This window comes from Dysidea avara, chromosome 5 (assembly GCF_963678975.1).
Source record: "Dysidea avara chromosome 5, odDysAvar1.4, whole genome shotgun sequence".
Classification (NCBI taxonomy): domain Eukaryota; kingdom Metazoa; phylum Porifera; class Demospongiae; order Dictyoceratida; family Dysideidae; genus Dysidea; species Dysidea avara.
The window spans coordinates 6,462,264-6,480,276 of NC_089276.1; the positions used below are offsets into that span (position 1 = coordinate 6,462,264).

General features: G+C 37.4%; 2 protein-coding genes across 4 annotated transcripts in view; one reads left to right on the forward strand and one right to left on the reverse strand.

Moving 5' to 3' along the window:
* The window catches only part of LOC136255372 (cytoplasmic dynein 2 light intermediate chain 1-like), a 19,027-nt gene extending 14,375 nt beyond the window's left edge, over positions 1 to 4,652 (reverse strand). For both annotated transcript variants that reach the window (XM_066048131.1, XM_066048130.1), the window contains exons 1-5: positions 4,515 to 4,652; positions 4,344 to 4,408; positions 4,252 to 4,286; positions 3,974 to 4,132; positions 2,347 to 2,425 (exon numbers count right to left, since the gene is read on the reverse strand). In XM_066048131.1, the coding sequence (XP_065904203.1) occupies positions 2,347 to 2,425; positions 3,974 to 4,132; positions 4,252 to 4,286; positions 4,344 to 4,408; positions 4,515 to 4,575 (399 nt within the window). In that variant the 5' untranslated portion in view covers positions 4,576 to 4,652. The remainder of the gene's footprint in view (positions 1 to 2,346; positions 2,426 to 3,973; positions 4,133 to 4,251; positions 4,287 to 4,343; positions 4,409 to 4,514) is intronic.
* LOC136255371 (tetratricopeptide repeat protein 4-like) lies at positions 4,619 to 17,790 on the forward strand. Of its 2 annotated transcripts, XM_066048128.1 has the most exons (11): positions 4,619 to 4,778; positions 7,137 to 7,251; positions 7,757 to 7,918; positions 8,017 to 8,094; positions 8,147 to 8,214; positions 8,973 to 9,029; positions 9,228 to 9,314; positions 9,962 to 10,125; positions 10,407 to 10,488; positions 16,353 to 16,426; positions 17,625 to 17,790. In XM_066048128.1, exons 1-11 carry the CDS (start codon positions 4,656 to 4,658, stop codon positions 17,737 to 17,739), a joined length of 1,125 nt encoding a protein of 374 aa, XP_065904200.1. In that variant the 5' UTR covers positions 4,619 to 4,655; the 3' UTR covers positions 17,740 to 17,790. The 2 variants fall into 2 exon arrangements, with proteins under 2 accessions (XP_065904200.1, XP_065904201.1); XM_066048129.1 differs by lacking the exon at positions 16,353 to 16,426.
* The last annotated feature ends 223 nt before the right edge of the window (positions 17,791 to 18,013 follow it).

The window sequence follows — 18,013 nt, forward strand, 5'->3', positions numbered from 1 at the left end:
ATTAGCCTTAGCTTGGCACTGGGCACTAACCACTGTTACCCTGAAATGAGTCTGCTGTTCAATGATCTCCTGGACTAAGGTTGAGGTAACCTGAAGGGAAGAGTCAAATTCAAAATTGGCAGAAGGATTACACAACCCATATGGAAGGGCAAGCAGATCTCTTTCTAAGTCACTGACACATTTGCCAGCAGTTAACAGCAGGAAGGAAATGCCAGGTAGAGTTTGCAAAAAGTAAGTCCATTACCAACAAGACCATGAGTGAAAGTACAATAAGCCACATGAGGTTGAACCTTTGCAATCACACTCGACTTCTGCGCACAAGACACCCAATAATCAACCTTCTCACTCAGCAATCTGCAGCAGCCTTATGTCAGCTGCAGTACATCTATCAGTAAGCTGTTTAGTATATAGGGGCTTGGCAGTAAGATAGTTATGGTGAAGTCTTACAACGTTTTCATGTACCTTCGCCAATTAATATTATAGCTAGTGACTATGCGGGGCACTAAAGTCCCTTTACCTTTCTTAATGGACTGCTTTAGCCAAACAATGGACGGTTGGTTCCAAGTTGGAATCCATCTGATGAGCGTAAATGTAGAACTGTTTCATTGTATTATTAACATACATGTACTGGTAATTGTTATTACTATCACTTATGCACACAATACACAATATACACATAATGCTACAATTATTGAGCTGAATGGTCTCTTTCAACTGTGACACATACACGAATTCTATTTCAAAACAATCAAATTCTCATTAAGGATTGTGGTCTTTTCCCCTTGTGAAAGAAAGGAAAGCATCAAATGGTTTCCTTATACGTACAGATGTGAGTAACTTAGCTCTGGTGACCAGTGAGGATGGTAACATAGTTCACAGTTCGTAATGCATTACAGGTACATCCAACAATATTGTATCCTTTGAATATGGCATACCTGTAAGTGGTACATTATAAAACTATTATTTAATAGTTTCCTATTGGGCCAGTTAGTTAAATATCTCAGCTCTGATAATAAAATGCCCAGGTGAATAACGCAAATGCCAAAGCAATAAACTGATCATAAAACATTATCTGAAAATTATAGATGAGCATAGTCAGACTGCTCTTCTCCTTGCTGATAATCTCAACACTGCTATCGCTGACCAGCTGTCATCCTACTCTGTATATTGCTTCTTATTTGTAAGACTTGAGATTCTCTGCTGCACTAACACATGCATAGGTAGATACATACTATTCACAATATCTGCTAGGTGTGTCTTAACATCACAACTCCATACTGCACAGCTATTTCTAACAGATGATATTACAGTAGACCCTCAGTTATCGAAACACCTTTGTTCTCAGGAAATGATAAAAGTGTTCAGATAAGTGAATTGTTCGGATACCCATACATTTACAGAGCTCTGTCGAAATACTCTAATAGAACACACACCTATGCTCAAAATACTCTAATAGAACAGTCATTTCCAATTTCGGATAAACAAGGGTATGGATATATGAGGGTCGGATAACCGAGGGTCTACTGTAATAGGTGAATGATACAACTAATAGTTGAGCACTTGATACAAGCTACAGTACACACATATGCTAATACATTAACAGCACAACATCATCAGAGAATAATAAACAAGAAAACCAGAAGGAGTAAATGGTGGGCTTCATAAATATTATATTATTATATTTTATAATTGTAAGATTCATATACATACAATGATTAGTTACAAATTAAATTAGAATGTAAGTAAGTAAATTAATTAAGTATAAGTAATTAAGTAATTGAAGAGATCACTGGTGTACAAGTGTAAAGAATTGTTGTAGAGTTGGTGCATTGACAGTGACACTTGGTAAAGCATTCCATTAAGAGATCACTCGTGGAAAAAAGCTGAACTTGTAGCTACGTATCATCTATACTGACATTACAAACCAATAAAATTTTCAGATCTGCATGCATGTACATACAGGTCAGTGTATCTTATTCTTATATTCTTCAGTATTTAGTGTGAAATGCTGACCATCATTATGAAAATTGTTACGTTAAATAGCTTGAGTATTTTGTGATATGGCTTGGGAGCATCTAGGTTGGATATGTGCGGTACGCACTACTGCAACAGTGTATAACTTTGCAGATACTGTACTGTATCATACTGTCTGATTAAAATATCTACTAAAAAAAAGCTGTTTCTGATAATAAACTAGCTGAAGTTTCAGAAGTCTTTCAGGAATTTTACAGCATACTAGTATGGGTCCCTACCTAAATGCTATGATAGAACCATACATACAATTCAATACCACATAATTCAGTACCATGCAATAAAGTCTCATCCCATATACTCTATATAGCCAACCTGTTTTAGTAGCACTTCAAGAGTGTTCCACAATTCCTCTGGCTTTGACAAGTCCAGTACAATGAACACTACCAAACCTCTGAAAAATAAACAATTAAAACACTGTATCAATAATGTCCATACCATATATGGTACTTCTATGTTAAATAGTCTGTTTTTTTGTATGTCAGTGACCTGACCATATGGTAACATTTGCCAGTATATTTTTGGCAGAAGCAATGACATGTACTGTATCTTTAGCATTAACTATTTAGCAACAGTTGTTCTATTCCAACTGATGTTGCATCATCATATGTGCCAACTGTTTTGAATGGCTTTGCTAGAATTTGATAGTGCCAACAAAAAAAACTGGAGAGGACTACCAGAGCCTTCTCCACGCATGCCTGCTTGCATGCACACACCCATGCATGCACACACACACCCATGCATACACACACACACCCATGCATGCACACACACACGCCCATGCATACACACACACACGCCCATGCATGCACACACACACGCCCATGCATGCACACACACACGCCCATGCATGCACACACACACGCCCATGCATGCACACACACACGCCCATGCATGCACACACACACGCCCATGCATGCACACACACACGCCCATGCATGCACACACACACGCCCATGCATGCACACACACGCCCATGCATGCACACACACACGCCCATGCATGCACACACACACGCCCATGCATGCACACACACACGCCCATGCATGCACACACACACGCCCATGCATGCACACACACACGCCCATGCATGCACACACACACGCCCATGCATGCACACACACACGCCCATGCATGCACACACACACGCTCATGCATGCACACACACACACCCATGCATGTACACACACACACACATGGTAATATTATTATGTACAAGTAGCCTTGTAGTAACAATACAAGAGAACACACAATGGCATAAAATACCAAATTTCAGGTGGTAATACAATAGAATAGATATTAGATATTGTCAAGAGTTAATAATCTTCAACTCTTGATATTGTAGTACAGCAGATTTGCAACTACAAGAACACTTATCAAGTATACAAGAGATGATACCAATGTGACAGGTTCATTGGTGTAGTGGTTATCACATTTGCTTTACATGCAGAAGGTCCTGGGTTCGATCTCCAGGTGATTCCTTTTTAAGTAAACCATTTTTTTAACGTTCTTACTCTACAGTACAAGTACATCCAGCACTATTTAAGGGTCTATGACTTTTCTAGTATTTATTGGCTAGTTAGCTACTTCAGCACTTGATCAACTCTGACACCAGCTTTCAAAATAGTTATCCAAATGATATGGAACCTGTTAATGTGGACACTGGAGGACGCCTACATAATCCAAACAGTTAACACAAATACAGCAACTTGAAAACAAGTCAGGATACTTACGGTTTGTTCCAAGGTTTCTATATCATGTAGGAGGTCAATCACTTTAAACAATACTAGGAACTACATTTCTATTCAATACTTGTACTGTGCCTATGCAGAACTTAGCTAGGAAAGTAATTGAATATAGACATGCACTTCACAAATTTCCTGGTGTTTATACTTTGCTTTAGATAGTTTGTAATGTTTAGCTCTGAACCTGAGGTACTAACTTTAGACACTCTGCAGTGATCGGTATTTCAATGAGTTTAGCTAGTAAAGTGCCACCGCCCAGCTCCCACAGGTGTGTGATGTCTTTGGCCATGTTAGCACCTCTTGACCTCCGACCAAATGTGTACTCAATTCCAATGGTAGACTTCGGGGACTCGCCTCTGTGAGAAAGAAAAGCGTACAGGTCTAGATTTACATAATAAATGGCAATAAAATTCCATGCTTGGAACATTTCATTAAGAAAATTGGATACAACTTTTCTCAAGAGTATTATCTTCACCTTTCAAGAAATCGTAGGAGCATTGTGCTCTTTCCCTACGAACATAATTACGCAAACTAACTCAGTTTGCTATCACTATTATTACCACTTACACATTGAGAGCTTCCCATGAAGAACATGTAAGTGTCTCCATCTTGTTTACCTTGTTGCTCTAGTCCTGTTGATTGGTTGAAAACATGTATAAAGGTTACCATAGTAACTACTCATGGTAAACAAACAAGTGTTACAGATACACCCAGACACCATCACACAATACGGATTACTTATTCTTCTTTCTTCGTCTGCTTTGGCTCTCTCCTCAAGAGCAATGGACCATAGATCCATTAGCTCAAGCGCTGTGGCAATATGCTGCACGAATTTATTTAGAATCTAAACAATGCGCGTTATTTAGAGTGCACTGCAGAATGGCAGGTAACCAACCACCCGGTGGGGCGTCACTGGATATAGACGCGATGATAGATGAAGTGATAGCTCGTAAAGGACCACACCGATACACTGACGGTCTACACGAAGACAAATGGGAAGAGGTGAGAGATATACCGTGTGATGCTCCGTATATCAGAGAAACAGTTATCAAATAGTTATAACAGTTGCTCTCATAGTGTTTCCTGATTTATTGTAGTGTGGAGTACGTCAACTAAGGGGGTCTGTGCACAGAAATGTACTTTTAGCAAGATGTAGGTGTTGTACATGAACAATAACTAGTTGCCTTGCAAGATGTAGGTGTTGTACATGAACAATAACTAGTTGCCTTGCAAGATGTAGTCTCGTGTGGCCAGACCACTATCTCACCTCCTTGTTTTCTTTCATTGGTCAGTGAGATATGTAGGGTCTGGTGAAGTTACATTCATGAGTTACTAAAGCTTCTTGCTGTTCTTAATGCTACATAGCTAAAATATAAATCCTTTTCCAAGTTTTGGAGTAAAGTTTGTGTTCTGCCATATCAATGACAAACGTACAGGTAGTCAATAAAATCAAATTCAGTGGAATGGACAACTTTGTCTACGGAGACGCAACCAATGGCATCACAAATAAAAAGCTGATGCTTTGTCCGTCTGTGAAGAATATAAACTTTGGATTTATAGAAATTATATCATATCCCTTCTGCATTTCCACCTGAGTGTTGATCCAGTTACACAATCTAGTGTATATCAAAGATGGAATTTATGGTTGTCTGCTACTTGAAGAAGTGGCTACATCTCCTAAGGAGTGCCACCCGAGTAATTCTTTATTACCCAGGAGTTTGCTGTCTCAGTGTGTCATATATATCTACTTTCTTGTGTCAGTGTTTCCACTGACCCCAACTCCATGAGTTGGGCAGTTAGAGGAAACACAAATAGGGGAAAAAATTTAATCTGCATTTAGGGAAAATTTTTCTGCAAACGCAAGACCATGATTACTCCATCTTAATGGCTGCCAAGAAACAACTTACTACTTTACCATCATTATACTTAAAAGCCAAAACATCTGATACCAAATCTCACTGTGAGGATCACCTCCAAACACTTTCAGTTCAGTGCAAATTTGATGATTCAGCTAAGCTGGAAGCTACTTGCAGATCTTGGAATCGTTTGTTGTCAGGATTCCATCCAGGGCAATTTTTACAAGCATCATCTGACACATTACCAACTGCTGTTAGTTAATGTAGATGGAATATCCAGTGCAGTGCACGGTGTAATTATGTGATTCCCCATGTCCACACTACTGCCCATGTTTTGTATGGCTGTCCAGTGGCTTTGTCACAGAATAGATATACTTACCGGCATAATTTGGTGCTGCAGTGTATCCCAATTTATCAACATGTTTTAAAATTTACCATTTATTTGAGTTTTTGCTGACCTTCCAAACCTACAAACCAGTGAGTCACCTCCAGCCACAATTCCACCAGCTGTGATGGTGACTCCATATTATCCAGACCTTGTTGTTCATAATACTGCCACTAATTCAATCACCTTACTTGAGTTGACCTGTCCATTGGATTCAGAACACCATCTTCAATCAGCCAGGTCACACAAACAGAACAAGGTAGTGTATCAGCAACTGTTAGCAGAATTGGATTGCTTGAACATTTGCAACTATTATAAAACTCTCAAAGGTGTTTTGAGCCGCTATCACTGTTTCTGTGTAAAGAACTTATGGAACCTGTTATGTTTTATACACTGGGATACGCTAGTATCAAAAGCAGCAGTAAGGAAAGTTCTGGATGACGCTTCATGGCAGCGTATCACGGCTTATATTTATGGCTCTGAACTGCTGCGAGTGGTTCCCTTCACTAGACTGACTTTCTTTGTACAATGAAACCTCATTAATAGGATCAGCTCTGAAACCAAAAAAATTGGCCTTAATAACAAGGCGGCCTTATTAATGAGGTTATAAAGTACTGCTTAGACTTATTAGAGGTGGCCACTATAACGAGGTGGTCTAATTAAAGAGGTGGCTGGTTTCACTGTAGTTTAATATACACACATGCATACTTATTTATTTTATTGTACTTTCTTCAACTCTTCCTTGCCATGCTCACACAGGTGTTAATGCACTAACCCTGTTTGGTGGTTTCATGTGACCGAGAACTCATTTATGTACTTTTTATGTGTCTCTTTATTCCATAATGATGGTTTATCTCTCAAGAGGCAAGGTAATGGTCTGGCTACATGAAAATGCTGTATGCACAACCTTAGCTTACAGGCTTTTTTTCTTGCTAAACTTTCTACTTGATGATCAAGAAAACTGTGTGCTGAATCCACCTGCGTATATACCAACCAAATTCAAAGTCCCTAAATTTATTGTTGGGTTAATTACAATGTAATTTGTGCTGCATGCACATAGCCAGCCACCTGGTTAATGAGGTCCCATTGTAGGCTTATTCTCATGTTGTTGTGGTGTAGGAGATAGAGCAGATCCCATTATTCATGAACAAGCCACTGGAAGAAGTTGATCTCAATGAGAACCCTGCTGCTGCTGCTTTTCAACAGATCAAGTTTGAAGAAGAAACTCCTGAAGGTACTACTCTATCTATTGGTGTGCTAACTATTATATTTATGGAAACTAAATGGCATGGTATCGATAGCAGAACTATTACCTGTCTTGGCAACCACCTCCTATAAAGGCTAACTTAAAATTTCCCATTTGTATATTAGCCCACTTCAGAGTCCCAAAGGTGACCAGCTTAGACTGTATTGGTAACTGTGTGTTCTATTAGAGTAGTTATCTAGAATATGACGTGATATTCAAAGCATACATTGATGCTATTGAATCCATTACCAATAAGTCACCAGGATCAAATTATTGCCTTGAATGTTCTATGTAAGTGGTACTTAACAACCAATAGTGTCCTGATTATCAAGGTATCCTGTTTTCCAGGTCAGTTTATGTACTAGGGGATAGTTTGAAATCTTAACTAAGTATCTGGGTAATACGGGTGAGGGAACCACTGTAAACACATTAGTACTGGTATTTCAATTAGCAGTATTGTTAAAATTGGGTAACTGTATATCTGTGCTTTTAGGAAGAGCCAAGGTACACAAAGAGGAGGGAAATGATTTGTTCAAGAAGAAGAAATATCGTGAAGCAGTAGTGGAATACACAGAGGGCATTAAACAGAAATCTAGTGATGTCACCATGAATACTGTGTTGTACTGTAACAGGGCTACTGCACAGTTTTATTTAGGTATGTATTTAGTAAATAACTAGCCTTAGAATTAGGCTGATTTTAGAAATTATATATGATTACTCTATTAGGGAATTTTAATGCTATTTGTTCTTTAGGTAACTACAGATCTTCAGTGAACGATGCTGTGAAGTCACGTGAGCTTGATTCTTATCACATCAAAGCGTATGTGAGAGGTGAGTTAGCTAGTTATGCAGTTAACCAGCCCCACCCCACTAACCTGTGCAGGAGCAAGTGGTTGTGTTGAGATAAGCAGTTACACTGAAGCCATAGAGTGGTGTGATAGTGGACTACAGGTAGGCATTATTTGTAGCTTGAGGGTAATACAAATAACACCCTGTAAAGAATTATTTGGCTAGCCGTGCGGTGACTATACAGATAAACTGTACAGGCTTAACCTGCGTCGTGCAGAGATCTAGCCTTCACATGCTACTAGTAGGGACATCAATATACTAAGTATCTATGTATGATGTCAGTGAGACTGACAAGGCTCTACTCACTTTGTACCATGTGTATGTTTTACCATTAATATTGTGTGGAATTGATTTGAGGTACTACAGCATTGTTACCTCATTGTAAAGTATGTGAATAGTAGATGTGTGAATGAAAAATAAGTACATATATTGTAGTGGTGTGCAATATAGGATATTTTCCTATCACAATTATTGCACACGACATATCACGATACGATATATATCACGATATACAACTCATCACTCAGATAGTGTATTTACACTGATGACACTTGTAGCAGTGATGTACTAGAAGTACAATACAACATGGTACATGACTAGCATACAACATTGCAAGCTCTTTTATCATAAAAATTACAGTGTATGATGACATCTTGGGTACATTTTTCTACTAAAATCTATACCTAGGCTTATATCACATATAAAGAGTCTATATCATATCATGATATAAAAAAATTTATCACGATATTTCGATATATATCACATATCACACTTCACTAGTATATTGTATCTATGTTCTTCATTGTGGTTTGGTGGAGGGTTTATTGTTGGCAATACATTTTGTGTTGTAATGTTGTTAGGTTGAACCGACCAACCAGAAGTTACAAGAGTTGAGGAAGAAAGCAGTTACCCTAAAGGTAGGTACAAGTTTGGCGAAATAAAGGACAATTCTCCGATGTTTTCTAAATACAGTATGTTAACACACCTTGATAATCAAGACTATTGGTTAGTCCTTACCTTATGGAATAGTTTCAACAGCCTTTTTATGTACTGATTGTGTATTTCAAATCCCTACAGCAAGTGTTATTATTTATGTTTGCTGTTTCTAAGGACAGAAGAAACAAGATCGTGATGTGCGTAAAGGTCACATGGAGGAGAAGAATAAACAGAAAGAAGAGGAAGAGCTGATAGCTATCATAAAAGTGTGTGAGTGTGTACCATATAGGAGATTATTTTATGAGAGGGGAAAAGTTTAGAGTATAAATTTATATGACCCTAATACTAGCAAGGGTTCATAATATATATACTGAGGAGAGTATCCTACTCTTGTATACCCCTGTAGAAGGACGTATCGTGAAGTTATGACGTAGCACTTCTGAGTTCACCCATTTTTCTTTTTATAATTAATGATGTCATTAGTTGAACATGATATCGATTGAACGCATGCCTAACAACGTTGCTAGCAACCAAATTCACTCCAGCTCTAAGCTTTTCACCGACTACAATCGTTCCTCCATGGGTTAAGACCGCTTCGTAGGCGTTTCTTGCTAGGCCATTCGCGAATATGACTATCCTGAACGTCACGAGTGTAAAATGCTGCTATTGATTCTTGCACTTTTACAGCTGCTCGTATGTCACAAACCACAATATCTTGTCATTACATCATAACTTCACGATACGCCCTTCTACAGGGTATATGAGATTAGGATATTCTCCTCAGTATATATATATCAGTATATATATATCAGTATATATTATGAACTCTTTGATACTAGTAATAAGGTTACCTAACTAACAAAATTGTATTGTGATAAACTATTATTACAGCAGTGTATTGTTTTGGTCTTAGTCTAGAGGTGTTTGTTTGTCACATGACACCCTACTGTCACCATGCCAACCAGCTGGAGGCCGTGTCCATATCAACACCAATGGGGAGATAGTATGGCCAGTGTTGTTTGTGTACCCTGAACATGGCCAAAGTGACTACATTGTTGCATTTAATGAGAACAACAGGTAAGGATGATGAAGTATACTGGTTTTGTGTTCTACTCTAACTTATGAATCTTGTTTAGAGTTGCCAACTCTTTACAATTTGCTATACAACAGATATTGGGGTACAATCTTAACTTTCACTGGCCCACATTTTATCACACCATTTTCAAAGCAGCAATGTACTCTAATAAAAGCAGTCTTCACTGGTTTGCTAGCTAGTCAGTCAACCCAGTTATGTAATGTACAGTAATGAGTTGTTTTTAACTGCTAATAATGTTAAATGCTCATACTACAATCTTCAGGTTTATAGATCACTTACACACCATGTTTGCTGAGCCCACAGGATGGGATGTGGATCATAATTATTCTCCCGACCATCTTGAGGTTAGTTACAAATCAATTTGTGACCTTGAGGAATATATATGTGATATTTAACAGTTATTTATAATAAGAACACTTGTTTATTGTATTTTAATCATTGCACGCATGTATGTATGTATGTACGTAATGCTGGTGATGTCATGCGCATGTAATAGTCCCACCCACTTTCAAATAAAGAAGAGTTGTTGCTATGGCGAATTAGAAGTTGTAGCTACTACAGTGAAGTTACGAGAAACCCGGAGTGTTACATTTAGCTACCTTTGGGACTCTATGTATGAGTATGCTACATACACTGGTACTTAAAGTTCAAGTTATACATTTGACTGTGTAGTCAAGATATCTAACTTTATGACAAGGGTACATAATTTTTTTTGTATTGCAAAGCACTGGTATTGTTGGTGATTTCAGAGCTAAGTTATCTAAACACCAACAAGTGTTTGGAAAACTGAAGTTTCACGATATATCTAGTGTACATCAATAATACTGTGTGTATAGCTGGAGACCCATAGTTATATTACATTAGGGCTGGGAGATAATCAATTCTGGGATTGAATCGTGATTGTTTTTAAACATCGTGGTGTTGACGTAAACTATCGTGATGTATACATTGACAATGTTGATGTAAACATCATGATGTTGACGTGATATTATAAATAATCGCATGCAAATGTATATTAGTATATTCAATGGTGGCGCATATTGTTGTTGAAGAAGACAAACTGGAAAGCAAGCCTATACTTGTGAGACAATTCTTTGTGTGAATAAATCTTACTGGTTATGTACCACTCTGCGTGGGCAGTTCAAAGGCACCGCCAGTGCTATAATTTGTATATTGCACTGCTGCAGACCGCAGCGAGTGCATTATAACTTATAACGCACTGGTTGCGGTTTTTTAGACCACAACGAGTGCATTATAAGTTATAATGCACCGACCGCAGTGCAATATACGGATATTGCACTGGCTGCGGTTTTGTGCAGCATAGCACAAGTGCCGGTGGCGAAGACCACTACGACACCTCACCTAATAGGTGGAAAGACACTTCACAGATCACTCGAATTCTTTTATAGCCTGACATGTAAAGGTCGATTGTGGGCCATAACATCACCAATACGTATAATGTTTACAAGCAGCCAATGGCGATCGACAAATCCAACACGGGTGGCCACAACTCTAGTCTACATATATATATATATATATATATATATATATAAACGTACTTATACACCTTACTAGTCTGGTGCCATCTTAGCCCAGATTAAACTGTAGCCCACTTCGACAATGACTCAATAAAACAAATATATTCTAAATAATACTAACCTTTACGTTCAATTGTGGTAACCAGTTTTGTCATGCCACCTGATTCGAGTTTAGCCAGTGTGAATAGTAAGAAATAGACTAGCATCGTTTAGTAGTTAGGTTTTGTTTACTTAAAATGTCTATTTAGCTACTTTTTTTTGCTCGAGAGAATCACTATGGCGATTAGTCTGGCGCTTAGTCTATATGGCGATTGAGTGATCACGCTGGCATGCTGAGCACTACATGATGAGAGTCGAACAGCGAATGCAGGTTAGTGATATAATTCATAGCGTACTAGCTTTCAATATCTCAGGTGGCTGCAGTACTGCAGGGGGAACGTCATCGCAACGTCCGGCTTGGTTACCCACAATCGATGTTAGAAACCTGGCCTTTATAAGTGTTACAGCTGTCTTGTGGTGAGACTCTCCCCACCTATTAGGTGAGTAGTACATAACAGTTATACAACGTGCACTCGTGGCCGTTGCATAACTATATAAAATGTAACTGTAACTGCCTGTACAAATAACAAAAAGTAATTCATGCAAAGTTGTGCATGTATGTGACTGGCTGAGCAAACACAGGCTGTTTTTAAATTCATTTTATTGCATCTCTGTTATCTATAGTAACAAAAGAATGGACAGCCAAAGTTTCATCCTTTTATGATGAATGGTCTTGGAGTTATGGCGCTTGACAGTTGGAACTCGATTTGTACAGCAACAATATGGGAAATAAATTACAGGTGCTTAGTTATTCAATCATAACTTACAACTGAAATCAGCTACGAAGATGGGACTTGGCTCAATCTGTGCACCATAAACTGGCAAATCAATCAAGGTATAGTACTTTCCCTGTACTCCTCTGTGTTGACAAAGAAGAAGGCCATTCCAACTAAGAATTGACGATGGTGAAAGTTGTTTTTACCACATCATAAATAAATGCCCATAACTCACGTATCCTTTGCTGTGTGAACATGAAACAAAGATTTTCTTACTCTCTGTAAACGGGCGAATCCAGTGGTGTACAGGTTGTTATTAATTTGCGCTTAATTTCAGTGCGTACAAATGCAATTAAAGTGTGCATAAATTTATTCATGTAACACATGTATTTTTACCCAGTGCATTTCAATACGGTTTTATGGCAAAAATAGAATTTTACGAAAATGGCTAGTTTTCACACAGTTGGTCACATATGATGCTGTTGATACATAATATTGTGATAGTTATCATATTCAGTTATCGTATTCAGTTATCATATTCAGTTATCATATTCATGATACGTTCTACAATCGTGAAAGCATATAGGGTCATTCCATGCCAAATCAACCAAAAAAAATCCAGACCCCTTCGGATTTTCATGAAATTTGGCATAGACATGGACTCTACTAAGAAACTTTCTCACACCAAAATTTAGCCAATTCTATTGATCTCCCTTTAAGATATGACCGCTCAAAGTTTATTAGAAAATATTACAGCAGCTTACAGAGGTTTAATAAAATGGCCATAACTTTGTCAGTGATTTCCACAGAACCTTTCTGTTTAGAGTTTTGGAATGCTTATTAAATTCTCTTTCAAGTGGTATATAATTCATTATAATTACTCAAAGGAAAAGGTCTAACCACAAAAAAGTGACTTTTTCCTTTGATCTTAATTATTTCAAAAACGGATATTTTAATTGCTTTTATTTTTTGTTGAAATATTCTTCTAATAGCTTTCTTTCATGGCGGTAAGTTAGAAGTTGGGATGACAAGTAGATCATGAGTTATGACTACATACATAATTCTTATTGATGTTTACATGCTACAGGGAGTATAACTATGAACACTACTATAACAATACAAACCTTTTAAATTCAATTGTAGCATGGAATGATTGGAATCTCGTCGGAATGTGGTCAAGTTGTATGACACATACAGTTGGAGGCATAGTACACAGGTATAATCACAACATTAAACAGAAGTATTAACACTCTCCATTGCTGAGGCACACCAATATTATACCCATGTTACATATATCATGCAGTTATGACAACTGGTGCAAATATCGTCCATAATAGAGGTTGTATACCATAATTATATTGGGGAGGTTTGGTGGTAAATTATCTTATGGTACTGTAAGTTTGGTAAGGAAAAGGGTTTTAGTTTTCATTTCTTTGCCAAACAACTCCCATGCCAAACTTCTCGTATAGCGTCTTTTACATGTATAATTTGTTTTGTAAGATCTGTATGCAAAGTTTTTTTTGACATAACAGCTACATTTCATAAAATCACAAGAAAGTGCCAGTGCAAAGAAAACTTCAGAGGGGATTAGTGTACTGTTCCAAAATCTGGTAATGTGTTTAAAATTTTGTAACTCAGTAATAGAATGTGGTATGACCATGAAATTTGGAGTAGTTACACACAATTGGACACTGATAATGTACATAAACCAATTTCTTGAATTTTTGCAAATTGAGTATGAGGTGCACCTACAGCTCCTGATTTTTCATGAAAAATGCATCAAGTCAGTGACAGTTTAAGTTATCCTACAGTACACTTACAACATTTAGTGTTCACCACTGGTACAGCAAAAAAAAAGTTACAGGGCATTTTGATTACCGCTTTAGAATAAGTTATGCAAGCAGTTATGTGAAAAGCTAAATACACATCAAAAACTACATACTTGCATAGAGATCCAACTTCTTTTCAGTAAATATATATAAAAATATGATAATCTAAGGTAAGTGGTCTAAATTTCATTCATTAGTTCATGAAAAGCAACACAGTGAAACGGTAGGATTTGTTGTTAAGTATTCCAGTATATCAGAGCATGGATTCCATTCATTGCTGGACATATATAGTACCATCACTGGTGTTTTACAGTCAATAAAGACTAATCAGAATACAGTGTCTGAAGGTGAACTACTGTACATATGTCCAGCAATAAATATAACCCACTGATACTCAAATTTCAGACAAAGAAAATATTCTTTTACAAGTTTATCTTTTGGTTTTGAAATATGCAATAATGCTTTGTCTATGTTGATGTCCATATATGAAGTTTTCCAGTGGTACAGCTTCTAAGTGTTACTGGTGCAATACATTTTTGAAAATTCATGTCGATATACAGAGTAAATATATAGAGGTCTTGATCCCACAGACAGTCTGTACTCTACCACCTAAATTGCTATAGTATCTCTGACGACAAGGCAATGCTATAGTCTGTGTTGTTCCCCATCTGGAGTTTTCCTTGTGACTTTATGAAGTATAGTTATTACATCAAAAAACATTACAAACAGATCCCGCAAAAGAAATTATACATGTCATAGGCGTAGCTGAATATTTTTCGATGGGGGGGCTCTTTTCCAGGTGGTTGTAAAGGACAGTATAAACATGCGAACACAACCCCTCTAGGGGGGCCTGGGAGCATGCCCCCACAGGAAAATTTTGCCTTCTGATATCAATTCTGAGGGCAATTTGATACAATGACTGCTCTAAAACAACAACTGACTATTCTATTAGAGTCTTCGATCTTTTTGCACAATAAACATAGAAAATCATTAGGGGGCTCTAGCTCCCCTTTTCCTCCCACCCCCCTCCCCCGGTTACTATGCCTAGCCTATGCATGTCAGACAAGCACTATACAAAATAATAACAGAAAAGCTTAGCGGAGAAATTGTTCGGCAAATTTGGTTACTTTAAAACCCTCCTATTATGAAGTTTCACAATTTTGTCGAAATATTTTCTTCACCAAACTTAGTCGGGGTACCAAACCTTCCCAATATATGGTACAAAATCTCTATTAGCTATGGACTTTTGACGGTATTTTCACCAGTTATCAAAATTGCCATAAAATGGGTACTTCAGCAATGGAGAGTATTAATACTTCTGTTTAATCTCGTGATTATACCTGTGTACTATGCTTCCAACTGTATGTGTCATATAACTTGACCACATTCCGATGAGATTCCAATCATTCCATACTACAATTGAATTTAAAAGGTTTGTATTGTTATAGTAGTGTTCATAGTTATACTCCCTGTAGCATGTAAACATCAATAAGAATTATGTATGTAGCCATAACTCATGATCTACTTGTCATCCCAACTTCTAACTTACCGCCATGAAAGAAAGCTATTAGAAGAATATTTCAACAAAAAATAAAAGCAATTAAAATATCCGTTTTTGAAATAATTAAGACCAAAGGAAAAAGTCACATTTTTGTGGTTTGACCTTTTCCTTTGAGTAATTATAATGAATTATATACCACTGGAAAGAGAATTTAATAAGCATTCCAAAACTCTAAACAGAAAGGTTCTGTGGAAATCACTGACAAAGTTATGGCCATTTTATTAAACCTGTATAAGCTGCTGTAATATTTTCTAATAAACTTTGAGCGGTCATATCTTAAAGGGAGATCAATAGAATTGGCCAAATTTTGGTGTGAGAAAGTTTCTTAGTAGAGTCCATGTCTATACCAAATTTCACGAAAATCCGAAGGGGTCCGGATTTTTTTTGGTTGATTTGGTATGGAATGACCCTATAGCAAAATTTCACAATCGCTCAGCCCTATTTTACATGTTCACATTTATACAGGTATACTGTGGAGACGATGTTCTAATGGCTGTTGACCCATCTACCACACTCAGAGAAGTCTTGACTACTCTCAGGTATCATGCTTTTATCCAGTGTGCCACCTTTTAAACTGGTATTGTAGTACCTCCCCTCTGTAGTGATATACCTGATAGCAATGAATTATATGTGTAGTTGGTATAGTTGGTATGGATACATGTTGTAAATTTGCAATCATATACTGGGATTTTACACTTAAGTTACAACCATATAAGTTCCCTTTCACAGCCAAAGTACGTGTTAATAATGTAGCTAGCCCTATATTCTTTTCTATACACCACTCACAGCATCACTTGTTTACATCAGGACTCAACCCAGAATAGTAAGCTGGGGGGGGGGGGGGGGGGGGTAAAATAAGCCACTTCGGATTCTAAGGGGTCTGGGGGCATGCTCCCCCAGGAAATTTTAGAAAAATTAGGTGTAAATATACTCTAATGTTTGTGAAATTTTACTGTGATGCCATTGAATATTGACCATTGGATTATACAACTTTGTGATCAAGTAAACCTTTCCATTTCTCAAGGCTTTAGGTATAAACCTAGGGGAGGTAATAGCTAACCTGTTCCCCCAACCCCCCACCCCTAGATTAACCTCTGGTAATGATGCCAAAGACTTATACGTATAAGCAAGAGTTCATAATATAAAGAGGGAGGGAGAGTGTCCAACACTGTATTACCTGGTCAAAACACACTGCATTCAAAGATTGTGCAATGACTATCAGCACGAAAACTTATTAAATCACTACTGAAAGTGTATTAAAGCAAAGCACTAAGAATGCTTCCCTTTGATAAATCAACACCTATAAACGCTCTTCAGTAGGTGAAGCCAGGTGACAAATTTGTATGGAATTATACTGAAGTATGCTGAAATATTCTTGGGATATGATGCAATCTTTGAAGCAGTGTGTTTTGACCAGGTAATACAGCGTTGGACACTCTCCCTCTTTATATTATAAACGCTTGGTATAAGCAATGAATAAACAGAAGAATGAACCTTGTCACCACTATGGTTGAATATACAGTAAATGGGGATAGTTTTGCTGGGCAAAAGCTTTGCATTTTTTCATGGTTTTCAAATTTATAGCAAACCGCAAAAGTTTCCCTGCTAAATTTAGTATGTGTTATTTATAATTTTAAGCTTTACTGTGAATAGTTGTGGTAAGCTTTGACCACGAAACTTTCCCTGTTTACGGTATTATCAAGCTACGTGTATTGTTATTGGTTGTTTCTATTTCAGGCCCACCGTGGAGGGAGGCACTCCAACATTCACAGTGTTATCAAAAGACACATCATTCAGGGATCATTTTCTCAGTCAACATGGAGTGACAGTAACTAAGACAAACACAAGCTAGCATTCAGCCAATCATATCTGTTCAAATGATAATGATAAATCAAATGATAATGATAAATTAACATCCAAATACTGTTGTGTTTACAAGTGTGTTATGTTTACAAGTGTATTGTGTGTTGTAGTAAATTTTTTTGGCGGCATTTAAACAGCCAAGGACTTAGCTAGAATAATTGTATAGGTGATGTGCACATGTGTAACTGCTGTATTAATAATTATTGAGCAGTCAAAAAATTCTAACAGAACAGCCCACAAAAGATAACATGACAAAGCATGTC